Source organism: Mastacembelus armatus, chromosome 22 (genome assembly GCF_900324485.2).
Source record: "Mastacembelus armatus chromosome 22, fMasArm1.2, whole genome shotgun sequence".
NCBI lineage: Eukaryota > Metazoa > Chordata > Actinopteri > Synbranchiformes > Mastacembelidae > Mastacembelus > Mastacembelus armatus.
In genome coordinates this window covers 19,272,904-19,299,562 of record NC_046654.1, presented here as the reverse complement: position 1 = coordinate 19,299,562, position 26,659 = coordinate 19,272,904, and the positions used below count along the sequence as shown (strand labels likewise).

The window sequence follows — 26,659 nt, the reverse complement described above, 5'->3', positions numbered from 1 at the left end:
TCAGCGTTGTTTATTAGATGCGTTCGAGATGAATTGTGCCTCACCTGGATTGTCAGCTGCAAATGGTTCGTCTCTGCCTTCCCCTGCGTATAATCGATCTGCGTTGTGTTTGAATGATAGCCAAGAGACTGGAGTGTGGTTTAGTTTTTTTAGTTTTTTCATTTTAATCTGTGAAATCTATGAAATTTTAATCTGGGAAACAAAACAAATAGGCATGGGCTTGATAAAGGCAGGTGCAGCACACTCGTGCGTCTCTCATGAAATGGTGACATACTGTAATGATATGAACAAATTTAAAAAATGCAGTAAAATAATGCCTGTCTTGTGAAAACAAAACAAATACCAGTCAGGCATGGGCTTGACACAGGCAGGTGAGCTAGCACCTAATTCCATACATGTATTACTCCATTAAAAGCATATTGAGCTCAACAATGTACCGTATACAAACTCAAGTCTTCCAAATGACACTACTGCAATTTACAGTTAACTGGTGATCATATAATGGACATAAGACAAAAATACACAATATCTGAACATCGTGTCAACACCAGCGACCCACTTTGTGGGAACTGGGAATAAGAGAGACTCGCTGGTCTCTCTTATGACATGGTGGCATATTCACAGTGTGACCAACTCGTCAGTAAGGAAAGTATCTATTGGCTGTCCTAAAAGTCGCTAGAAGTCGCCGAATGACGCCATCGCGCAATTTGCATAATGTCCATGGCACGTGTTGTAATTGTGATGGACGCTTTTGCCAACTTCAGAAATGGAAAGTAAGAGACAATTGTGATTCTTTATAAGAAATAAGAGACAGAATAAAGGACACTCAAAGTAGTTGTACTGTGCCATATAATGTAGCATGACGGCCTGCAGTTAATAAGTTCTCAGAAATAATTACATTTGTCTTGCTGTAAATGACTGAGGCTGAGTAAAATGCAGTGATTTATTTTAGACAAAGAACATTTTACTTTTTTAACTTTAATTTAATTTTTTTATTATGCCATGCATCAGTACAGAACATTTTACATTTACATCTCGCCTACAAGACGGGGCGGGATCAGCCAGTGGCGGCTTCGCGCACGCGCGATTCATTTGCAGTCGGGACGCGGAGGCGTGAACATCTCCTGCTGTGACTGCAGCTGGGAGGGACTGCTCCAAAACTCTCCAGTAACATCAGAAAAAGTCGCCAGATTTGTCGCTATTCGCTTTTTTAAAAATGTGTCGCTAGAGGGGTCTGAATACTCGCTAAATATAATGACAAAGTCGCTAAGTTGGCAACACAGCATACTCATTGTGCCCTGGGCACTTACCACTACCAGCTACCGAAGGGGGTTGCCCATTCAGCCAAAACATATAAACTCAAATGAAGGTAGTGACAAGTGGAATCATACAATATTAACCCTGTTACACTCCCCCATGCTGAATTCCACTTGTACCATTACAGGAAAACAACAACGGGTACAAACAGTATAAAACACTAGTCATGTGTATAGTAAACTCGTACCCAACCATTGTTACCAAAATACTAATGAGGTGTCTCCTAGTAAAATTACAGTCAAAAGTTCCCAGTTGGAAAAACTATCCCAGCAAGGATTAGCATGAGAAAAAGGTTGGCCAAATCCCATCCACACACAGGGAAAAAACTTGACCTGTCATGGAGTTCTGAGTCTTAAAAGTGACAGTGGGATGTTGCCAAAGATATGGACCTTCATTCGGTACTCAATAACATCCTTGATGTCATTGTCCTTCTATCATAAAAAATGTTTTGATGGTCCTCATGGACTAAGAAGCAATAGAACATTTGCTGGATGTCTGAAAAACTGTAGGATGTCCCCCTTCCAACACATTAGTCTAAACATGTTGACTGTTGTGCATTGCCTATCACCACCCAGCCTAAATCCAAACACTGGGCAAAGGGGCCAATGTCGGGCCCCATTGATCAGCTCCCAGATGTTGTGCACCCTAAGAACCTCTCTTCCAAGTAGCAATAGTATTTCTGTCTTTGAATCTAACTCTGGGGTGTGCTTGGTAATGTGATGCAGGTGAGGTTGGTGTAACACTGCACATGGCCTTGGAATCTCTGAATGGTTGTTCAAGATCTCGTTGCACCCAAGAAGTGAAGGGAGAGAGATTGCAGAAGATTGCATAGAACAGCTGGAGATAGTGGACTACTTCATTCCATCTAATGTGAAACGAGGAAGAACAACTGCAAAAAGATATGGTGTTATCTTTACATATCTGGCTACACAAGCTTTACATATAGAAGTTACGGCAACAATGGACATGGGTTCATTCATTAATGTCCTTTGATGTTCATAGCAAGAAGAGGTCGGGTATTGGAAATACGTTCTTAGAATGGAACGAACTTTATTGGAGCAAAATGAGAGCTCAGAAAGGCTCTTGAAGAATGGAAAACTTCCAAAATAGAAAATACTCTGATCCAGTATGGCATTAAGTGGTTATTCAATCCTCCATCTGGCTCTCACTATAGATGAGTATGGGAGCATTTAATTCAGGAAAGTACTCAGTCTTCTTGAAGGATCAGGAAACAGTAACACCACCTTCCAATAATCCAAATAGTTTGAAGACACTTACCTCAAATCACTTCCTTTTACTAAAAGCCAAAATATCAGTGCCTCTACACTTAGCAAGTGCAGCAAGAATCATTGTTCCTGTACTTTGCGTTATCCATTGACTGTGGGTTTCACCATTGAGTTGGGATTTCTGTTACATGGAAAAGGTGGGGTTGGATTTTAATCCTGTGCTTATGAAAAGGCAATTTCATAGTCTATGAAGTTTTACTGAGATGTGATTATTGCTGGCTGAAATTTTTATCCACCTAGATGACTTGAGATATAGTCAGTTTTGGCAATTATGCATGCATGCTTTATTCATTTTTCCTCAGTTCACGTTATCGATTGGCAATAGGATTTCTCCATATAGCTGTGATTTGTGTTACACAGTAAAGGTAGGATACTTATTTTGCATTTTACCAGTTACATACAGCACATACTATGCAATTATGAACTGGAAAAGGTGGGGTTTGATTGTAATTAGCAACTCTCTGGAAACCTGAATTGCATTAAATATATGTAGCAAGTGCAGTTTTAAGTCATGTTTTGTTATACTTTGGGTTATACATTGACTGTAGGATTTCCTCATCTGGCTGTGAGTACTGTTACATGGAAAAGGTGGAGTTTGATTTTGCTGATCAATCCAATGCCAAAATGAACAGGTCACTGAAATGAAGTTATCTGATGCACCCAAGCACATTTTTGTGTTGAAGGGACTTTAACGTTCACATTGACTTTCTTGAATGTGCATCAGAGGGTTGCATTTGTTCATGCACTTTAGGTTATCCACTGAATAGTGTTTCCCCATCTGGCTGTGATTTCTGTTACATGGAAATGTTTTGATTACTAATTCCTTTAATAATCACATACAACATATTTCTTTGAAACATGAAGAGGAAAGGACAGGGTTTCATTTTAATGACCAACTCACAGACAACAGGTCACTGCACTGAATATATTGTACATCCAGTGATGTACAAGGGCCAATTGTGTTGCACAAGGTCTATGCTAAGATCAATGCTGGTACATGTATGTTTCTGCAGTAGGCAATTTCATAGTCTATGAGAAGTGATTATTGTTAGCTGAAAACTTTACCCAATACTCCACCTGGATGACTAGAAATACATAATAAAACATATGTAATAACATATACATAGCCAATGTTTCCTTCTCAGTGGTTGAATAGTTTACATGATGCTTATTAAATTTGACTGAGGAAAAAAAACATGCACCATTTGCATCTTCTTGCAGCAACACTGCCCCAGCTCCATAGGTGCTGGCATCTGCCTCTAGCTTAAAAGGAAGAGAGGGGTTAGGAGCAGCCAGTACTGCTGCATTATAGAGGATAGTTTTGCAGCCTCAAATCCATATTGGCTGTCCTTATTCCCCACAAATGGAACAGCAGGACTTCACAATTTAGTGTTTGGATACGATGTGGAGAGAGACCATGGAAGGTGGTGAAGGTGTCACCTTTAACATGGGCAACCTTGTGGGTCAGAGAGAACTCATCACCCAGCATGGCAGCTTGCTGAAATGATGTGACTTTCTGCTCATTAATATACATTACTATTCGATCAACACAAGCTTAAGCAGTGCAGCTACATTCTCAGCCTTACAAGCTGAGCACCACATGTCAAAAAGGATTGTTTTCTCCCTGGCACAGTTCAGATATGTTTGATTGGGTTTCTTTTTAAGGCCACGGAACGCTGCTGGTAAGCTTGAGGCACAGGCTCATATGACTGCAGAATTTCAGCTTTAAGAATCTGATCATTTAAAGTGTTCTCCACAGGGAGTGAGGCACACATTTCCTGAGCTTTACTTTACTTCTCTGCTACATTGTTCTGCATACCAGAGGAAGCACCGGCAGGCCACTGCGCCCCTCCGCCACTTCCACCACTCCTCCACCAGGCAATGTTGTTAGGAAGCACTCACACTTAACTACCTCTGTTATGCAGATGACACTGAGCTGTATCTATCTATGAAACCTGAAAACAGAAACCAGTTAGCCAGACATCAAGCATGTCTAAACGACATAAAGGCCTTGATATGTTATTGGGTGGTGATTTCAGTTCCAGTAAGAGACTCTTATTTTGGTGTATATCCTGTGTCACCTGTTTTAGTCAGTGAGAGCTTTATGTTTCATTATCTAAAGTAGTTTCACCTGTGTTGAATTAGTCTTTTGTTCCTGATGTAGTTATACCTCCCTGTTTCCTCTGTTCTTTGTTGGAGGATTAATGTTAAGGTTTGCTAATGTTTGCACAAGAGTTAGTAAAGGATCGTGCTTTGTTTTTGGCACCGAGTGGCGGAGCGTCTAGAGGACAGTATTATATTTTTGTTTCTATGCCAAGTGGCGGAGTTAGTTACTGAGAGAGTTCTCATGCCCAAGCCTGGTGTGTCCAGGAGAAATAAGACTGTGTCCTGCATTTGGGCCCTGTGCCAGTCCTTCAACCCCACCAACATCATAAGAGGATGACTATTAACTTTCTACTTTTACATTCAGAGAAAACAGAAGTTATTGTATTTGGGTTTAAAAACCTCAGATATAGCTTTTCTAAAAATATAGCTACTTTAGATGGCATAGCCCTGTCCTCCAGCACTACTGAGTATTTTTGACCAAGATATGTCCTTTAATTCACACATAAAACAAATCTCTAGAACTGCCTTATTTCACTTGCACAATATTGCCAAAATTAGGAACATTTTGTCTCAAAATGATGCAGAAAAACTAGCCGCCCCCCTCAAACCACATGGAGACTGTGTCTGCCCCTCGAACATATAAATCAGAAGTTAACAGAAGAGGAGTTATTCATAAAAACTTAATAAAAATTAAGACCACTCCTCTTATTGAACAGAAAAACAGAACTGTCAAATGTGGATTAATAAATATCAGGTCTCTTTCATCTAAATCTCTATTAGTAAATGATTTGATAACTGATCACCAAATTGACTTACTCTGTCTTACTGAAACCTGGTTACAGCAGGATGAATATGTCAGTCTGAATGAATCAACCCCCCCCAGTCATAAAAATTATCATGTTCCTCGAAGCACAGGTCGAGGTGGAGGAGTAGCTGCAATCTTCCACTCAAATGTATTATTAAACTTTCATCCTCAGAACAGTTATAACTCATTTGAGAGCCTCACTCTTAGTCTCTCGCATCCAAACTGGAAAACACAAAAACCAGTTCTACTTGTCATTGTGTACCGTCCACCTGTCCCTTACTCAGAGTTTTTAACTGAATTCCCTGACTTCCTGTCTGATCTAGTGCTTAGATCAGATAAAGTTATTATAGTGGGAGATTTTAACATTCATGTAGATGTTGAAAATAACAGCCTCAGCATTGCATTTAATTCTATATTAGATTCAATTGGTTTCATTCAAAACGTTAATAAGCCCACCCACTGTTTCAATCACACCCTTGATCTTGTTCTGACCTATGGCATCAAAATTGAACATCTAATAGTTTTTCCCCCAAATCCTGTTTTGTCTGATCATTCTTTAATAACTTTTGAATTTAAAATGATGGATCATGCAGCGTTTGGAAGAAAATTCCACTACAGCAGATGTTTATCCGACAACGCTGTTAATAAATTTAAGAAAATGATTCCGTCTTTATTTACATCTATGTCAAGTATAAACATAGTGGAGGGCAGCTGCTACAATCCCACTCCCTACCAAATTGATCATGTTGTTGACAGCGCTGTAACCTCACTGCGTGAAACGCTTGATTCTGTAGCCCCTCTGAAAAAGAAGTTAGTGAATCAGAGAAGACTAGCCCCATGGTATAATTTACATATTCATACCTTAAAGCAGGCATCACGAAGGCTGGAAAGGAAGTGGCGTTCCACAAACTTAGAGGAAATTTTTCTAGCCTGGAAAAACAGTCTACTAACATATAAAAAAAGCTCTCCGTAAAGCCAGAACTGCATACTATTCATCACTAATAGAGGAAAATAAGAACAATCCCAGGTTTCTTTTCAGCATTGTTGCCAGGCTGACAAAAAGTCACAGCTCTGTTGAGCCCAGTGTTCCCTTAGCTCTCAGCAGTGATGAATTTATGAGTTTATTTACAAATAAAATCACAACTATTAGAGATAAAATTCAGCAGATGCTTCCTATACCTGCAATAAATGAATCTTCTACTACAGTAGCTCTTGAATCATCTGTAAGACCTCAGTTATGTTTAGACTGCTTCTCTCCCATAGATCTCTCTGAATTTACATCAGTAGTTGCTTCATCGAAATCATCAACGTTTCTCTTAGACCCCATCCCGACTAGACTGCTTAAAGACACCCTGCCATTAATGAACTCATCTTTATTAGACTTGGTAAATTTATCTCTAGTATCAGGCTACGTACCACAGGCCTTTAAGACTGCAGTAATCAAACCTTTACTCAAAAAGCCTGGTCTTGATCCAGGAGTCTTGCACATTTCACTCTGTAATATTATCACTGGGTCAGGGAAATGAAGTCAGACTTCATGCCCTGACAAAGAGAGTGTTGTGGCTAGGGAGAAGTTGACCCAGAGCTCTGTAACTGCTTTATTCAGTGTGTTCTATTAAATTTAATATTTGACCATATTCATCGCCTCCGTTTCATTGATCAAACGAACACGCGGAACTGAGGATTGAAATTCCAGTTCCAACAGTATCCTGATGGTATGGATCAGTGAGTCGATGTCTCGCTCATTCCTGGCATACAGCTTGATGTCATCCATGTACAGGAGGTGGCTGATGGTTGCTCCATTTCATAGTCGGTATCTGCTCATGTATTGAGCCATGTGCTTACTCATCTTAGCCGCTATGATGCCTGACAGGAGCTTCCATGTTGTGCAGAGGCAGGTTATCGGGCAGTAGTTGGATGAGACTGCTCCCTTTTGGTGTGCTTCAGGATCAGGACTGTCCTGCCTTCAGTTAGCCACTCTGGGTGAGTCCCTTCCATTAGCAGCTGGTTCATTTGAGCTGCCAGCCGCTCATGGAGTGCAGTTAGCTTCTTTAGCCAGTAGGTGTGGATCATGTCAGACGCAGGTGCTGTCCAGTTCTTCATGTTTGCGACCCTTTCTCAGATATCTGCTGTTGTGATGGTTACTGGTTCTTGTTCAGGGAGGTTGCTGTGGTCTGCCAGCCACTGGTCATTGGTGTTATGTGATGCCTCCCTCTCCCATATGTTTTTCCAGTATTGTTCAGTCTCCTTGGTGGGTTTGTTCTCATGTTACTACCCTGGCACTGAGAGTACACTTTGGACTGTTCGGTGAAGAACATCCTGTTTATTCTACTTGCTTCTATTTCTCTGGTATACCTCTTCAGGTGTGTGGCTAGGGCTGAGAGTCATTGTTTGGCAGTCTCCAGGGCCTCTGGTATAGACAGCTTGCTGTACTTCTTACCCAACGTCATCCCACTTCTCTGCAGTTCTGATAGTTGGCTAACTTTTCTCCGTGTTGCCCTTATTTTTGCCTCTAACCTACATCATGCAGGATACTGCTCCTTGGTGGTGGTGTGTATTTTGTGGCCAAGCATCTCAAGGATCACTGTTGTGTATATCAGCTTGTTGGTCTCAGTGATGGTCACAGTAGGGATTGTTCGTAGAGCTGCATTCACATCTTTTAGTAGACTTTCACAGGCTACATCACTTAGTCTTGGTAACCAGCTACAGAGATTCCAGGTGTCCATCTTACTCATGATCTTCACTCTCAGGTCAGCTGCTCTTGTGTTGGGGGCTTGTTACTGGGGCTTGGTACCCAATCTCGGGTGGGGATTATATTGTTGCGTCTTGGCGTCTGACCTTGCGTCTTGGCTCCCCCTTGCCATAGCATTTGTGTTGTATTTCTTCGATCTCCAGTTGTGATAGCAGTTGCCATTTGCGGATGTTGGAAGACTGAGCTACTAGTTGTTTTGGCCCTGGTATAGATGGTGGGTTTCGAAGTTTCCATAGTAACCCCTGTCGCTGGGGTTACTCATGTAGTAGTGTTCCAACAGTTCTCTATTCTCAGCCCTTGTCCAAGAGTGTCGTGTTCCAGTAGCCCATTTCTCATCAGGTTCCCCTGGTCCCCTAGCACCTGACGCGGACCTTGTTGACCCGGGCGACGTCTGAGCCGGTATGACTCCCGTATTTCTATCGCTCATTTGTAGTGAGGTAGGCTAGTAGCATTAAGGACCTTGTCTAAGGTTCCTTTGATCTCCCCGCAACGAAGTCATCGTAGTAATAATGAGTTACAGTAATCTAGCCTTGAGGTAACAAATGCATGAAGTAGTATTTCTGCATCATTTTGAGACAGAATGTTCCTAATTTTGGCAATATTGCGTAAGTGAAATAAGGCGGTTCTAGAGATTTGTATGTGTGAATTAAAGGACATGTTCTGGTCAAAAATATCTCCAAGGTTTTTCACAGTAGTGCTGGAGGCCAGGGCTATGCCATCTAAAGTAGCTATATTTTTTCTGAGGTTTTTAGGCCCAAATCCAATAACTTCTGTTTTCTGAGTTTAAAAGTAGAAAGTTAATAGTCATCCAGGCCTCTATGTCCTTTAGTCACGCCTGAAGTCTGGCTAACTGGTTTGTGTTATCAGGTTTCATAGATAAAGCTGAGTGTCATCTGCATAGCAGTGGTAATTAAGAGAGTGCTTCCTAATAACATTACCTAAACGAATAATGTATAAGGTGAAAAGAATCGGTCCTAGCACAGAACCTTGTGGATCTCCATAACTAACTTTTGTGCATGTGGAAGGTTTGTCATGGACATAAACAAATTGGAATCTGTCCACTTAATGCTGTTCCTTTGATTCCAATCACATGCTCCAGAGTCTATAATAAGAGGCTAAGAGAAGATTGTTGGTGACTTTTAACAGTGCTTTTTCTGTACTATGATGTGCTCTAAGTCCTGATTGAAAATCTTCAAATAGTTCATTCCTGTGTAAGTGGTCTGACAGCTGTTTAGCAACAGCTTTTTCAAGGATTTTAGAAATAAATGGTAGGTTGGACATTGGTCTATAATTAGCCAAGACTCCTGGATCAAGACTAGGATTTTTGAGTAGGGGTTGTGGCATCTTCTCCCAATACAAACTTAAATTACTCTGTCAATTTTGATCGTACAGATTCAATTCAGTTCAATTCAGTTTTATTTCTATAGCGCCAAATCACAATACAAATCATCTCAAGGCACTTTACAAAAACAAACAACCCAACCCTTATGAGCAAGCACTTGGCGACGGTGTAGAGGAAAATCTCCCTTTAATGGAAGAAAAAACCTCCAGCAGACCTGGGCTCACTTTGGGTGGCCATCTGCCTCAACCAGTTGGGGTGAGTGCATAGAGGAGAGAGAAAAGAACAGCAACAATAAACAAAAAATAAAAACAAATAGACACTGAAGGTTGGTGGGGCCAGTAACTGCACATCAGCGGGAGCTCAGTGCACCGATGGTCCTCGGGCAGTCTAGGCCTATAGCCGCACAACTAAGGGATGGGTCAGGGTTACCCGAAGCCAGCCCTAACTAAACACTTTGTCAAAGAGGAAGGTTTTAATTCTAGCCTTAATAGTACAGAGAGTGTCTGCCTCCTGAACCCAGACTGGGAGCTGGTTCCACAGGAGAGAAGCTTGATAGCTAAAGGCTCTGCCTCCCATTCTGCTTTTGGAAACTCTGGGAACCACAAGTAGACCTGCACTCTGACAGCAAAGTGCTCTATTGGGATAATATGGTACTATGAGGTCTTTAAGGTATGAAGGAGCTTGATCACGAAGGGATTTGTATGTGAGAAGAAGAATTTTAAATTCTATTCTGTATTTTACATGGAACCAATGAAGAGAAGCTAATATAGGAGAAATATGATCTCTCTTGCTAGTTCCTGTCAGGACTCTGGCTGCAGCATTCTGGATTAACTGGAAGCTTTTTACTTAGTCACTGGGACATTTGGATAGTAATGAATTACAGTAATCCAGCCTTGAAGTAAGATGGACTAGTTTTTCTGCATCATTTTGAGACAGGATGTTCCTAATTTTGGCAATGTTGTACAAGTGAAAAGACATGTCCTGGTCAAAAACATTTTTTTCACAGTAGTGCTGGAGGCCAGGGCTGTGCCATCTAAAGTAGCTATAATTTTAGAAAAGTTATTTCTGATGCAGCACTAAGGTCTAGGAGGACAAGTATAGTAAAGAATGATCTGACAAAAAAGGATTTTGGGGAAAAACTATTAAATGTTCAGTTTCAATGCCATAGTTCAGAACAAGATCAAGGGTGTGATTGAAACAGTGCGTGGGTTTATTAACATTTTGAGTGAAACCAATTGAATCTAATATTGAATTAAATGCAGTGCTGAGACTATTATTTTCAACATCTATACATGAATGTTAAAATCTCCCACTATAATGACTTTATCTGAACTAAGCACTAAGTCAGACAGGAATTCTGGAAATTCAGTTAAAAACTCTGAGTAAGGCACAGGTGGATGGTACACAATGACAAGTAGAACTGGTTTTTGTGTTTTCCAGTTTGGATGTGAGAGGCTAAGAGTGAGGCTCTCAAATGAGTTATAACTGTTCTGAGGATGGAAGTTTAATAATAAGTTTGAGTGGAAGATTGCAGCTACTCCTCCACCTCAACCTGTGCTTCGAGGAACATGACAGTTTTTATGACTTTATGATTCATTCAGACATATTCATCCTGCTGCAGCCAGGTTTCAGTGAGACAGAGTAAGTCAATTTGGTGATCAGTTATCAAATCATTTACTAATAGAGATTTAGATGAAAGAGACCTAATATTTAATAATTAATCCACATCTGACTGTTCTGTTTTTCTGTTCGATAAGAGCAGTGGTCTTAACAACTCCATATATGGTAATAGACTAAATTCCTTTAGGTGGAAAAGTACTGGTATGGTTGGGCGGTGGCCAACAGTTATATACAGTGGGTACGGAAAGTATTCAGACCCCTTTAAATTTTTCACTCTTTGTGTCATTGCAGCCATTTGCCAAAATCAAAAAAGTTCATTTTATTTCTCATTAATGTACAGTCAGCACCCCATCTTGACAGAAAAAACCAGAAATGTGGAAATTTTTGCAAATTTATTAAAAAAGAAAAACTGAAATATCACATGGTCATAAGTATTCAGACCCTTTGCAGTGACTTATATTTAACTCACATGCTGTCCATTTCTTCTGATCCTCCTTGAGATGGTTCTGCTCCTTCATTGGAGTCCAGCTGTGTTTAATTAAACTGATTGGACTTGATTAGGAAAGGCACACACCTGTCTATATAAGACCTTACAGCTCACAGTGCATGTCAGAGCAAATGAGAATCATGAGGTCGAAGGACCCGCCCAAGGAGCTCAGAGACAGAATTGTGGCAAGGCACAGATCTGGCCAAGGTTACAAAAGAATTTCTGCAGCACTCAAGGTTCCTAAGAGCACAGTGGCCTCCATAATCCTCAAATGGAAAAAGTTTGGGACGACCAGAACTCTTCCTAGACCTGGCCGTCCAGCCAAACTGAGCAATCGTGGGAGAAGAGCCTTGGTGAGAGAGGTAAAGAAGAACCCAAAGACCACTGTGGCTGAGCTCCAGAGATGCAGTAGGGAGATGGAAGAAAGTTCCACAAAGTCAACTATCACTGCAGCCCTCCACCAGTCGGGGCTTTATGGCAGAGTGGCCCGACGGAAGCCTCTCCTCAGTGCAAGACACGTGAAAGCCCGCATAGAGTTTGCCAAAAAACACATGAAGGACTCCCAGACTATGAGAAATAAGATTCTCTGGTCTGATGAGACCAAGATGTGCAGTATGTGTGGAGAAAACCAGGCACTGCTCATCACCTGCCCAATACAATCCCTACAGTGAAACATGGTGGTGGGAGCATCATGTTGTGGGGGTGTTTTTCAGCTGCAGGCACAGGACGACTGGTTGCAATTGAAGGAAAGATGAATGTGGCCAAGTACAGAGATATCCTGGAAGAAAACCTCTTCCACAGTGCTCAGGACCTCAGACTGGGCCGAAGGTTCACCTTTCTGCAGGACAATGACCCTACGCACACAGCTAAAATAACAAAGGAGTGGCTTCGGAACAACTCTGTGACCGTTCTTGACTGGCCCAGCCAGAGCCCTGACCTAAACCCAGTTGAGCATCTCTGGAGAGACCTGAAGATGGCTGTCCACCAACGTTCACCATCCAACCTGACAGAACTGGAGAGGATCTGCAAGGAAGAATGGCAGAGGATCCCCAAATCCAGGTGTGAAAAACTTGTACCATTCCCAAGAAGACTCATGGCTGTACTAGCTCAAAAGGGTGCTTCTACTCAATACTGAGCACAGGGTCTGAATACTTATGACCATGTGATATTTCAGTTTTTCTTTTTTAATAAATTTGCAAAAATTTCTACATTTCTGTTTTTTTTTTGTCAAGATGGGGTGCTGAGTGTACATTAATGAGAAATAAAATGAACTTTTTTAATTTTGGCAAATGGCTGCAATGACACAAAGAGTGAAAAATTTAAAGGGGTCTGAATACTTTCCGTACCCACTGTACATTGTATAGTTTCCACCTATAGTTCAGATCTCTCCGTGTGTTCCATGAGGGTTGATCTCCAGAGCGCTCTGTATAGTTTAAATAAAACCTGTAATGAGCTGAACCACTCCAGCCGCCTCTGTGTACTTCCTCATCAACGGACCTGGGTAAATCACGTGTATTTAACAATTTGGTGGCCTGTACGGGGAAGGAAGATTGGACTGACTGCCTGAAGAACACATTGACAATATACTCGGCGCCACAGAAAGGTGAGCAGAAACCTTTTCATGAATTCTGCATAACTCTGGATTGTCAAACTTTAGGTTAGCTAATAAACTCTGCCAAATTTCTAGAGATGAGAGCCGCACCATTCAAAGTGGGATGGATGCCGCCCCTCGCTACCAGACTGGGTTTTCCCCAGATAGTGGCCCAATTGTCTATGAAGCCCACATCGTTTGCTGGACACCACCTAGACAGCCAGCGACGGAACGAAGACATGCGGCTAAACATGTCATCGCTGGTCAGATTGGGGAGAGTTCCAGAGAAAATTACGGAGTCCGACATTAATTTGGCAAAGTTACACACCGACTCAACATTAATTTTAGTGACCTCCGATTGCCATAATCAGGTGTCATTTCTACCGACATGAATAACATTCTTTACATATGAACGATTAGCCTTAGCCAGCAGCTTCAGTTTTGACTCAATGTCGCCCGTTCTGGCCCCAGGAAGCATTTGACTATGGTTGCTGTTGTCTCTAGCTTCACGTTTCTATGGAATCACCAATTATCAGAGACAGTTTCTCAGCAGGTGTGTCGCTGAGTGGGGAAAATCTATTAGAAACGTGAACAGGCAGGTGATGAGCCATGGGCTTCTGCTTAGGAGTATGTTTCTGTCGGACTGTCACCCAGGCTAATTTTCCAGGCTGCTCCGGAGCTGCCCTTACACAGCTAACAGCCTGAGCTCGGTGGCTTGACACCTGCTAACGGGGCTAGGCTAGCTGGCTTTTGTTCAAAGGTGCGGAGCCGCGCTTCCAAATCAGTGAACTTCGCCTCCAAAGCTAGCAGAACCTTAAACTTATTACAGGTATCATTATCACTAAAGGAGGCAGAGGAATAACTAAACGTGGCACACCGAGCAGGAAAGAGAGAGAGAGGGGGAAGCCATGTTACTCGCTAGCTAAGCTAACTGGTAGGCTAACGAACACTAAGTCTGGAAATAGCAATAAATACCGGTCAAAATAGAAAGGTACTTGACTAGTACCGGAATGTAGCGGTTAATGAATTGTTTAGAGAGATTAGTTAGTTTTTAGGTGTGTTAGACTAAAGCTAGTCTGTTGCTAATTTGTAGATGAACTATACAGCACGACATGCTTGCAATAGAAAGTGAATCACTTACCCGGAAACAGTTGCCAATAGATAAGAGCAATATATCATTCAAATCTGTAAAGGGTCTAGTTTTATTTGTATACACTCTCAATAACAACAAAATGCTGTGCTTTTGTGAAATAAAGAAAGCAGACAGGGTGCGCTCTCTGTTTTCTCTGTCTCTGTCATCTCTCTTCACAGACATAAATAAAACAACCTGAATATCAGCAAATACTTGCCTCATAAAAGTGAGAAACATATGTCTAGAAAGCTTGAAGCAACATGTCTTCCTTTAAATGAAACAATTCAAGTCAATTATCTCTTTTTATTTAATCCGAATGAAAATAAGGAGCGGTATGGTTTCTCCTGTCTCACCTCATTATAGCTAATGTGATCCCTTAGCTACCTTGATAGCCTTGCACTGAGAGCACTGCTTATATGGAAATTATCTGAGGTGGGCCAGATAATTTTGTGCATGCCCCCGAGAAGTGGCATAAAACGTCAAGGTTCATCATAAAATTTACTCACTTTTTCTGCGCGTTTCAATGATGGCATGCTACGTGGGTGAAGAAGCGATTTGTATGTTCCAGACAACGACAAATACTTTACTTTGTCCTCAGAGGAAAAACACGACTCAACGAACGTTTGCATTTGCATTGTATTGCACTAATTCCCTCTCAGCCACATTTCTGACTGAAAGGCTCGTTATGCGGGTCTTTGTGCAGGTCTTTTTCTCAGGTGAAACATGATTATTCATGGTCAGACACCCGTTCCTGCATATGTCTTTTCTAAACAAAAAGCGTCTTAGAAAATTTAAATCTTGTTTTCTGTGAATGAGTGAACAATTTCAGTGACTTTCACATCATTGTGAAGCAAACACTTTAGGCAACAAGATCCATCCATTTTCTATACCCGCTTATTCCTTTAACCAGGGTCACAGGGATCTGCTGGAGCCTATCCCAGCTCTCTTTCCGGTGGAAGGCAGGGGTACACCCTGGACAGGTCACCAGTCCATCACAGGGCCACATATAGACACACAAAGACAAACAACCACACACACTACTATGGGAAATTTAGAGTCACCAATCAACCTAATCAACCTAACAAGCATGTTTTTTTTTTTTGGACTGTTGGAGGAAACCTGAGTACCAGGAGTAAACCCACGCAAGTACAGGGAGAACATGCAAACTCCACACAGAAAGGCCAGGTTGTCCTTGCTGTGTGGCAACAGTGCTAACCACTCAGCCACCATGCTGCTTGGCAACAAGATGCATTTCTCAAAAGTCTTGTGAACCAATGTTCTGTATGTGTTTTATAGCCTTATTTCAGTGACTTAAAAATTTTTGTTTTTCATTAACCATGCATAAATGCTGTTTTCTCAAAAACACAATCATGTTTAAACTTGCTGCTCACGTAATATTGTAGCCCTGTTTGTACTGAATACAGTGTTATCAGACTTTAGCCATTAATATGTTTACAAGCAACTGAAAAAAACACAAATGTCAGGGCATGTCAAAACTTGTCCAGGGCTCCAAAACACCCTTAGACCCCAGAGGGTTAAGTCCTATGAGGATCTCTCAAGACGTATAAAGCATCAAAGTGAGTGGTGAGCAAGATGACTTTGAGTTAGTGTTACCAGATTCATTGCCTGAAGCCTTTACAGCAAGACATTCAGCAACGAATAGCCTCCCTTTTACTTTGCACGCAAGCAGTCCTTCACGTGTCACAGTCAGCCATTCAACATATTGTGGATGAATTATTTGATATTGGTGAGTGTGCGGGACAAATAACCAGACAAGCAATAGAAAATACTTCAAAAGGACATAACTGTACCTCTGAGGAATTGATCTCATCAGTGACAGAAATATCTGCAGTGTTTATTGGGTACTAGCTAATTTACCACGACAACACAAATCACTGTCTTTCATTTACATAGCTTTATTGTACAAAACTGAACATGTAAAAAAAATATGGCTATGAAGCTGTTTTGATGACAACATTCAATATTTAGAAACTGTTGGGGTATTTGTTCAGAAGTTTGGTTGTAATGTGAAAGGAACAGTCTGCTCTGTGGCTGCAGATAACTTGGTTGCACATTCTTTAGGTGGATTCCAGGAGTCCTTCACTGTGGACAAGTTTTGTAGGTTTTATCTTGCTACTCGTGAAGAAATACAAAGTGTTGATGTTAGAAGAGTACATTTGTGTCATGATCACCAGAGTTGTATGATAAAGCTGTAAATGATTTAAGTCAGAGCAAGTTGGTGGCCATTGATGGTGTGAAGCAAGAATGTCCTCTTGATAGCAGGTTTTCATGCATGCACAGATTTTCCATCTGATTTTTTGCACAATGTACTTGAAGGAATCATCCCTGTTGAACAAAGCCTGTGCCTGGCAGATTTTATTTCCAAGAAGTATTTCACATTAGATGAGCTTAATGTTAATATACAAAGCTTTCCTTTTAAGTTTTCTGACAAGACAAACGGGCCTCAGAAGATTCCATCAACTTTTAAAAATAAAGGTAGGTTAGGTAGTAATGGACATGAGAATTGGAGCCTTGATTTGAGGCAAAACATTCTTTTTTCAAGGAAATTGTGTGTGATGCCCTCAGCTTTAAAAATATTCTGCTTACTCTGGCCACAAGTGGGCACATTATTTTGAAATGCCAAGCATCTTCAAGGCTGAGATTGAGATCACAAGAGTCTAAGGTGCCACTAAAAATTTTGGACAGTGCTGTGCAACAGGCCATTTTAAATAGGTTCGGTGATGTTGACACAGTTGGACTGACCTCTCACATTATTCCGAGTAGAACAAAGTACTCAAAAGAAATGTTTCTTTCTGCTGGGAGTACAAGTGGACTGCCAGACTTTGGAAAAATTATTCAAATATACTTTGTGTCAGCTACACGTTTGCTTCATTATTGAGCCTTTTAAAACATGCTATGTGGAGCATCTGAGTTACCATCTTGTTAGAAGTCTAACAGATTGTTTTAGTTCAAGGACAAGATCTCAATAACTACTTGCCACTGGTGGCATACTGCATTTAGGGCCACCTCTTGGTCACTCCTAAGACATTTTTGCTGAAGTAAAGACATGTAAGTAATAATTGTAAGCTGACAAGGTTGAATTGTCTTGGTTTAGAAATATACAGTGGGTACGGAAAGTATTCAGACCCCTTTAAATTTTTCACTCTTTTTCACTTGTTTTTCTTTTTTAATAAATTTGCAAAAATTTCTACATTTCTGGTTTTTTCTGTCAAGATGGGGTGCTCTAAGAACTAAATAAAGCTTATTGAGCGGAATCTGCTCTTGGGTCCCGAGTGCTTCCTTCTCTCCCGCCGTGACAGGTCTGAATACTTTCCGTACCCACTGTATGCATAGAAAGCTTGAAATGTCTTTGTTTAAATGAAACAATTGAAGTCGAAACAAATAATATCTTTTTATGTAATTTGTATGAAAGTAAGGAGCGGCACGGTTTCTCCTGTCTCACCTCATTATAGCTAATGTGATCCCGTCTCTCACTGAGCGCACTGTTTATATGGAAATAATCTGAGGTGAACCAGGTAATTATGTGCATGTCCCTTGAGAAATGACATAAAGCGTCAAGCATCATAAAATTTACTGAAAAAAAGCACAAATGTCAGGGCATGTCAAAACTTGTCCAGGGCCCCAAAACACCCTTAGATCCCAGAGGGTTAATATTGATTGTGCTCTCAACATGGAATGTCCATCAAATATACAGAACTAATGACAGAGTGCCAAATCACAACATTTAGCCACAGGAAGGACTAATGCGCTCTTTGCACATAACACCATGACGTCATATCCGTTGTGAGTAATACGACTTACCTTTTTCCGGTTTTGCATCAGTAAATCTGTAGTGGAGAATGAGCCTTAAAAAAACTAGAGTTTTTTTCCTGAAGCAAGAAAGACAATACCATGAACATTGTTGTGTTCCGATGTGCACGTCTTCGTCCAAATTTAACGGCGTTTTAAGCTTCCACGGATTTCCCCGCTGTTATGACCCTAGGGGTCATTATGTGTGTGTGGTTGTGTGTTATTGGCCCTCCCCATTACGTGTGTATGTGTGTGGGTGTGACGGAGGATGGAGTGGGCGTGGACTCGAGGACCGTGGATTGGACTTCCGGGATTGGTCCAACACTTCCCGGAAGGACTATAAGAAGCCCACGGACTGCTGTTCGAGAAAGCTATTCTCCCACCTTTGCCATTCCCAGCTATTTGATAAAGACTTCGTTTTCGCAATTAGTTAGTTAGTGATTAGATTTTTGTTTCGATTTTGTAGGTTTAGTATTGATAGGATTTTCGTTATTTAGATTAGAAATACTTAGAGATTTAGGCTACGTTTGTGTTTTGTTTTCTCCTGTTTGTTTTAGGAGTTTCCAGGCTAGCGACCTGTGATTTTGTGTTATTTCTTTTGATTAGCTATTATAGGGCTGTTTAGCGTTTTTGTTATTTGATCTTTTGTTTGATTGAGATCGTAGGGCTCACGGAGCGTTTTTGTTTGAGTAGGGCTAAATTAGCGTTTTGTTTGTTTTGTACATTCTGTATTGTATTCTGTGTTTAAACAGAATAAATATTCTTGTTAATTGTAGTTCGTCTCGTTCGTGTTGGTTGAGAGTGGAAGAGGTTTGGAGGAAAACTCCACAATCGTGGTACGCTCCGGCAACCCCTAGGCTGGGGCGTAACACCCGCGATGTTCAACTCAGAAAGCGGTGGCTGGTAAATATTCGTCGTGATAAGTTCACGGTCACAGCACACAGCAAAGTCTGCAGTTTGCACTTCACGGAGGAACAGATCATTCAGCCAAAAACAGCGGTGGGCAAAAGGCAACTACAGAAAGGAGCTGTCCCTGTATTGTTTCAATGGAACGATTACTCCATTCCATCACCAAGACTGAGCGTTTGGGACAGAGTAAGCACACCTGAGCCATCAGCAGGAGATGAGCAACTTATGGACTGCACTCCTGCTGCTGATCATGATTATTCCTCAGTTCCTGAACCCGCTTTCCTGGACATGGCAGTCGACAAACATATGCAATTAGAAGAAAAAATAGATGCATTAATGAAAGAGATCCAGGAACTGAAACCTATCTCTACATTTGGAATAGAAAGATTCGCCCAGTCCGACGTCAACATTCGATTCTACACAAGGTAAGATACGAGCAAGCTACCCGTAGACCATGTTTGTGGCCAAATTGTAACGTTAGGTAATCTGACCTGTTTCTGTTCTATTCCCATAGATTTCCCAGTTATTGTCAGTTCATGCTTTTTTGGGAATTGGTTGAACCATCTGTGCATAGAATGGTCCGTGCGTCAAGGGCCAAAGCTGCTGAAAGAATGAATGAAGCAGTAACATCTGTCCGTCCAACACACATGGTTTGTTAATGCAATTTTCATTACAGGGTTATGGGTATTGCATTACGTTTTTTAATGCAAAAACGTTCAGTTAAAGCTGATGTATTTTGAATAATAGACCTACAGCAGTAATGATAATTGCACACACTTTTACCTATTAGACATATTAGTGTTACATCACTATACTGTTTCGTTTTAGTTTTACAAACATCTTGAATGATGTATATTTTTTTATATGTTTGTGTATGTGTGTTTTCTCACCAGAGACAATCACTGCAACCCATTGATGAACTCTTCCTTTTCCTAATGTATTTGTCGGTTGGTCTTAAGGAGCAGGACTTGGCTAACCGATTTAATATTCACACCTCCACTGTAAGTCGCATTATCACTTCATGGACCAACTACCTGTACACACTCTTGGGCTCAGTGTCTATCTGGATTGATGCTGAGATTGTTAAAGCTCACCTTCCCGATGACTTCAAAGATTTTCCTGATACTCAGGTAATAGTAGATTGCACAGAGCTCAAGTGCCAAACTCCATCCTCACCTCTCCTCCAAAGTGAGATGTTTTCAACATACAAGTCTCACTGCACAATGAAAGGACTCATTGGAATCGCCCCCCATGGTCCAGTTACCTTTGTCTCGTCACTCTAGGAGGGGTCAGTAAGTGATAAAGAACTCTTTAGTCCTCTTAACACAGAAAATTGCTCGTTTAAGAGTGCATGTTGAGCGTGTCATTCGAAGGGTGAAGGAGAATAAACTTTTTGATTCTGTCATACCTTTGTCCATTGCTGGCAGCATAAATGAAATTTTTGCAGTGGCTTGCCTGCTTAGCAATTATCAAAATAAACATCATGTCAAGGCATGGGTTAAGTAATAGTTGACAAATGAAGAGTTTGGTTCCAAAACGCCTTAACTCCATTTTGAAAAATACTATGTTTTTAAAATCTTTAAATATTAAAAAATCTAGATTTAAATGATATTACAACCTTGAGTTGCTATTTGAAGGTTTGGAACAGAAAACATTGATTTTCATCATCATACCACTTTTTTTGCCAAAGAAAACACATTTTTACTCAAATTAATCAAAAATAGAGTTAAGGCGTTTGGAACCAAACTCTTCAAATAGATATTTCAGTTGACTTCAGACAGAAAGCATTCTTTATTTCTGAATGAATTCTAAAACAGTGACAACAGATGTAAACTTGCACAACAGCATATAAACAATGTTCTTTTTATTTCATTTTCACAAGTTGTAAAATGACACCATAATGTATAAAGTTCATGAATAAATCAGACAAATTTCTTACTCAACTGTATTTTGTAAAAAATAAAAAATAATAAAAAAGACTTACATTTATATGGAACTAAATGCATGTTTGTGAACCATGAGTACAATGAGAAGTGGTGTAGACCAAAAATATTAGGTCAGAAAATTGAAAAACAATTTGAATGCATAATAACGCATCAGAACAGGATTTCTTTACCTGCCAATCAGCTTTGCATGTCTCATTGAAAGATACTTTGGCATGTAAATGCTGAAGTAGAAATGATCACACTTCTGTCTTATTACTCCTTGAACATCTTTGTCTGCGTGCAGTCGCTGAGCAAAGAAATCCTCCTCTGCCCACACAAAAAAGTCACACCATTCAAGTCCAGTGATGAGAAGCTGGCCTTGTACTTGCCAAAAATAGGCATGGCTTTTCTTTAGTTTAAAAGCACCATTTGACATCTGTAGGTAATTGCAATCAATGTAACTTTTCAAATTTGGACATTTAATTTCAACTAAACCATAAGAGGGTGTTGCACTGGGATCATAAACAAGGCCATCTGGCGAGGCCCCTAGCCATGGAACCTGTGGGTGAATTACAAGTCCACAAGGTGAGTAATTCACACTGCTGCACTGGGCATATTCTTTTGCTGCCTGAAACTCCATTTCAGAACCTCTCCTCATTTCAGCAGTTTGTCTGGTGCCTCTAATAATTCGCTCTGCAAGATGCTCAGCAGTGCTGTAACCCCTAACATGGCACACTTCCCTAAATCTTGAGGACGTTATCCTTGTTCGCCGCAGCATGTGCCAGTCTTGATCTTTGCTCTGGCCCCGTGTTGATGATTCAATTTTGTGAGCCATCTCCATAGATAACTGCAAGCTCTGTAAATGCAATTGTTCTTCTTCGGTGCATACCCACACACACTCTGTTGGTGACAGCTGATGGGTAACAAGGGGAAGACATGGAGGAGGTGGGGCATTCTGATGTAACTCTATGCAGTGTGTTAGAAGTTTAGGCTGCTGATAGGAGATTACGCTTCCTCTCTGTACAAGTCCAAATTCAGAGTCCACACGTGGCTTGTCCATGCTCATCCCCATGGTTGTCACAAGGGGCATATCTAGTGGATCTAAGCCGCTGTACACCTCAGCCACACAAAGAACTGATGGGTCAGGAAGAGGGCCGGTCATTCCTCTGTAGAGGGTACTCCTTTAATTAAAACATATACAGATGTATTTAACTTGACATTACAATGGAGGCAGCAAATCATGAAAGTAATTAAATTATTATTTACCGTAATCCTCCTCTGCCAATCCGACCCTGCACAGGCTTAACAACCTGCATCTCACTAACTGGACCTGGTTTTATACCCTTTGAAATTGTGATAAAATACATGTTGCTAGAGCGTCTTAGCTATGAAAAGGTTGTATGTGTAAGGTTTAGGTGTGGCAGGTTCTAGGTGAAGTTTGGGGAAAACCTGTCTGAAAATACTACACTGATATTTTGGAGTATTTCTAAACAGAGGTCTTAGTTTGCAGTTGCAGGTAAAACATACTAACATACAAACATGCTATTGCATAGCAACTGGCACACCTACCTGGGAGAAGTGAGCTGTCTGGAAGAGTAGGGCAACTGTGTGGTTGCACAGAGCTGTCCCTGCCACACATGAGCATCTGCACTGCACCATAATTACAGGAACTGTGTCCCTGAGGACCATCTGTTGATCATAGTCAGTCATTATTATGGTCATGTTGGACTTGTGAGTTGTTGGCATGAATGTATTCATCTTAACACATAATTTGATGTCTTCAAATGGAATCGTGAGAAGTGGTGTACACCAAGGAAGGAATAATATTAAGTCATAAATTTGATATTTGGCATGCAAAGTTGTAAATACTGCAAAAGGGGGGTTATCATGTGAACACTGTAAACACAATCCCATTGGAATGCACCAAAACAAATGCAAAACAGTAACAAAGGCCAGAGGGAACATGGCCTACAAAGCCTCTAAGTGGCCATGGGGAAAAAATAAATGAAATGTCTCTGGTGTGCACACAAAACTTCAATAATTATGGTGTGTGTGCACACCAGAGACATTTCATTTATTTTTATTTATCCTTTCCCCATGTGCCTTTAGGGGATCAATATGTATCATATAAAGAACAACAAAAAATGCACCGAAAGCTTGAACAGCTTTTGGAAAAGTTGAGCATATACAAAGTGATAGCAAAGGCCAAATGTAGGAGCAATAACCTAACTGTACTGTACTGCTGCTGGTGGCTCACATCACTGTCACGTGACAGTTGCACTGTGGTACTTATCAACTGTCCTGTGCACTATCCTGCGCCACTGTCCTGTGACACTTGCCAACTCTCACATGGCACTCACCCAGTGTATAATGTGATGTACCTACAGTAAATATTTTGTTGCTGGTGACTCAAGCCACTCACTCGCTGTCCTGTGCACTGTCCCATGCCACTGGTATAACTGTCTCGGACACTGTCCCGTGCTACTGCCTCGTGCCACTCACCCACTATCCCATTTGATGTGCTTACTGTCCCTTGTCATTTGCCAGTGTCCCGTGGGTTAGGTTAGGACAGTAGGTAGGTAGCCACCAGCAACAATAAAGTAAAGTTTTTGCTCCTACTACTGTTAAACACAACAAAAATAGAGTGAACACAGTCTGAACTCGAACCTTTAGGAACTGATGAACTCGGAACTCTGACACAAATTACCAGTGCAGCCCTACATTCACACTATGAGGTTTTTCATGCTTCTTCATGGATCTGAAGCAGAAAGCCTGTACAGCAACTTCACTAGTAGCTCTGTCTTTATTTGACACTAATGCCAAACACATATTGAAACAGTAAGAAGTTAGGCACAAGCATGTATTGACACAACATTACACATATTCCGCTTAAATAACTAGGAACGTGTATACAGTAGCACATTACCACACGCACATTCGGTCACAGACCGGAATTGCTTATTAGCGAACCTTTTGCTATCGTAAGTCACGAAGTTTGAAAGAATATAGACTTACCTTCATAGCCGTGGATGTATGAGGAGGCATACATCTTAAAGCCCTTCTCTAATTTGCTGCTTGTTGCTTTGGAGGAGGATTTACAAATGCGATGTACGTCAGTTATTGCTAGTTTGGGCAAGTCCTGCAAACATCTCGTGTAGAACAGCGCCATGTTTCCAAAACCGGAAAAGACCAAGCCGCATTTCCGGCGCGGCAGTATATTATGTGCAAAGAGCCCATTACAGTGGCGCTATATCAGTCTGCCATGTTGCTTATGTGTATATCGTCATAGTCATTGTTCTCAATAACCAGTGAAGTTTGATGCTTATCAACCAATATATGATGAATTTATGGCATATTTCCTCTTTATTTGGCGAAATATCTAAATGCACCATTTTGTGTTACAACATATCAAAAAACTATTTGTAAGTTGTTAAATTCCATTGTATGTCAAAACAAACCAAATCCCAAATGCATCACTTCCTGTTGGTGTAACGGATATGTACTCCGCTATTGTGGATTTCTCTCATCTCTGCTTTGTGTATATTTAATAAAAGACGACTGGACCTTCTTGCTCAACTCGCCATTTATTGGTAACGTCCTGGAAACCAGGGACACAATGTCTCACCAGATGAGTAATGAGCTCCTTGACATACACACTAAAATGCAAAACTCAGAATTAGTATCATGATAGTACTTTAGCTAGCAGCTTTCCACGTGTGGTGCACTTAAATAAAAGTAAAATATTTTAACAATTTCGTTTAGTACTACCATTGAAACATTAAGCCACCACATTAGAACAGTTGAACTCAGAACATCAGGCAAAATAATTACTTATTAATTATTATCAGCGGAGCTCATTAAAATACAACTTGCGAACAGCATGAGGCAGACTGGCAACAGGAGAGGGATGTCCCTTGCCAAGTCTGCACGGGCTCCGTGGGTGGAGACAAATCACTCTGATTGTCCCAAACATCAGCAAGAACGGGGCATACCCCGTCGTTTCATGACGAGTATAGTTATAGGCAAAGGTCAGAGTTTTCAAAGCGTCAGGCCACCTCTGCTTTGCTCTGGGGGGCAGGGCACAAATCATGATCCCCAATGTCCTGTTCATTCTCTCACAGGAGCCATTGCCCATGGGATGGTTGGGAGTTGTTTGAGATTTCTGGACACCACCCATACTCAGCAACTCAGCGATTAAAGTGCTCTCAAAATTGGCCCCCTGATCAGAATGAAGGCGCTGGGGAAAGCCATAGATGCAAAAATAATTGTGCCACAGCTGATTGGTTCGGACACAGGAAGGCATGTGCCATCTTCGTGAAGTGGTCAGTAACAACCAATACATACAATGACTTGTTGGCTGAGTCTTCAGCCGTCCAGAAATCCACACAGGGGGCTCAGCTGACTTACTCACCACACACCGCTTGCAACACCTCACATACTCCGCCACATCCCGGCTTAGGCCCAGCCAATAAAACCTCTGTCTCGCCAGATACAATGTATGCTGCCGTCCCTGGTGACCAGCATTATCATGGACACCCTGCAACACCGCTGAATGCAATGAGGATGGTACAAGTAGGACTTCCTCTTAGTCATGATGTCCTTAGTTACACGATACAACACACATTGCCAACTTGTCCCAATAATTTAATAATCTCACCACCTCAACAGGCTCTTTAACATGTTCCCGCCTGGAAGGCCGTCGCCTCCTTTCAACAAAGAAGATCACCCTACTCAGGGTGGGATCACACTGCTGCTTTTCTCTCAACACATCCCAGGAGAGTGACTCTGAGCCAACATGCTCAGATGATAACACCGTCTGCGAGAACTGAGGCAGCAGAAGTGCATGAGGGCGCACCCATGTATCCTGCTCGCCCTGCACTTGGAAGACCGCCGCCACATCTTGTGATGACAAACCACCAGCACATGCAATTGCTGCACTCTGCTTTCTGAGGTGTTATCAGGAGGGTGAGTAGACCAGCGAAAAGCCTCCTGTACGCCACTTGTGCACACTGCCTCTGCCTCAGCCAGAAGGTCACCATAAGGCACTCTCATTAGCCGATGGAGGGCACTGGGTTTCACAAATGGCTCCCTGCTTAAAGCATCCACCACTACATTTTCGGGACCGTGAATATACCTGATGTCAAACTGAAAGGGAGCCAATTTGGCAATCCACCTTTGTTCACATGCATCTAGATGAGCCTTGGAGAAAACATATGTCAAGGGATTGTTGTCAGTCCACACTGTGAACTGATGACCTTGGAACCAATGATGGAACTTGTCGCACACAGCCCTCTTCAGAGAAAAAAAACTCCAATCTGTGTGCAGGATATTTCAACTGAGCATAGCTAAGTGATTTGCTAGCAAAGGCGATCGGCCTCGTGGTTGACCCACCAACAGAAACCTGCGACAGCACGGCTCCAAGACCATTAAAAGAGGCATCCACTGAAAGCACAAAGGGCTTACTGAAATCACGGTGGGCCAAGTTAACCTGTTCCAGCAGGGCTTGCTTCAACTGACTGAAGGATTTTATACAGTCCTCTGTCCAATTCTCAGCTTCCGCTGAACCACCTGACGCCT

General features: G+C 41.5%; 1 protein-coding gene and 1 pseudogene across 1 annotated transcript; both read left to right on the top strand.

Annotated features, from left to right (window-relative positions):
* Positions 1-2,761: 2,761 nt before the first annotated feature.
* On the top strand, positions 2,762-2,885 carry LOC113132689 (uncharacterized; annotated as a pseudogene).
* Positions 2,886-19,059: 16,174 nt separating this feature from the next.
* On the top strand, positions 19,060-20,806 carry LOC113130266 (uncharacterized). Its single transcript, XM_026306777.1, has 3 exons — positions 19,060-19,582; positions 19,672-19,807; positions 20,051-20,806. The coding sequence occupies exons 1-3, from the start codon at positions 19,383-19,385 to the stop codon at positions 20,438-20,440; spliced, it is 726 nt and encodes a 241-aa protein (XP_026162562.1). The 5' UTR covers positions 19,060-19,382; the 3' UTR covers positions 20,441-20,806.
* The last annotated feature ends 5,853 nt before the right edge of the window (positions 20,807-26,659 follow it).

Bases quoted from the DNA above. Each gene is read 5' to 3' on its own strand.
- LOC113130266 (XM_026306777.1), top strand. From the start codon at position 19,383: ATGGACTGCACTCCTGCTGCTGATCATGATTATTCCTCAGTTCCTGAA. The intron at 19,583-19,671 runs GTAAGATACGAG...CTATTCCCATAG, and splicing joins AACATTCGATTCTACACAAG to ATTTCCCAGTTATTGTCAGT. The intron at 19,808-20,050 runs GTTTGTTAATGC...TTTTCTCACCAG, and splicing joins CTGTCCGTCCAACACACATG to AGACAATCACTGCAACCCAT.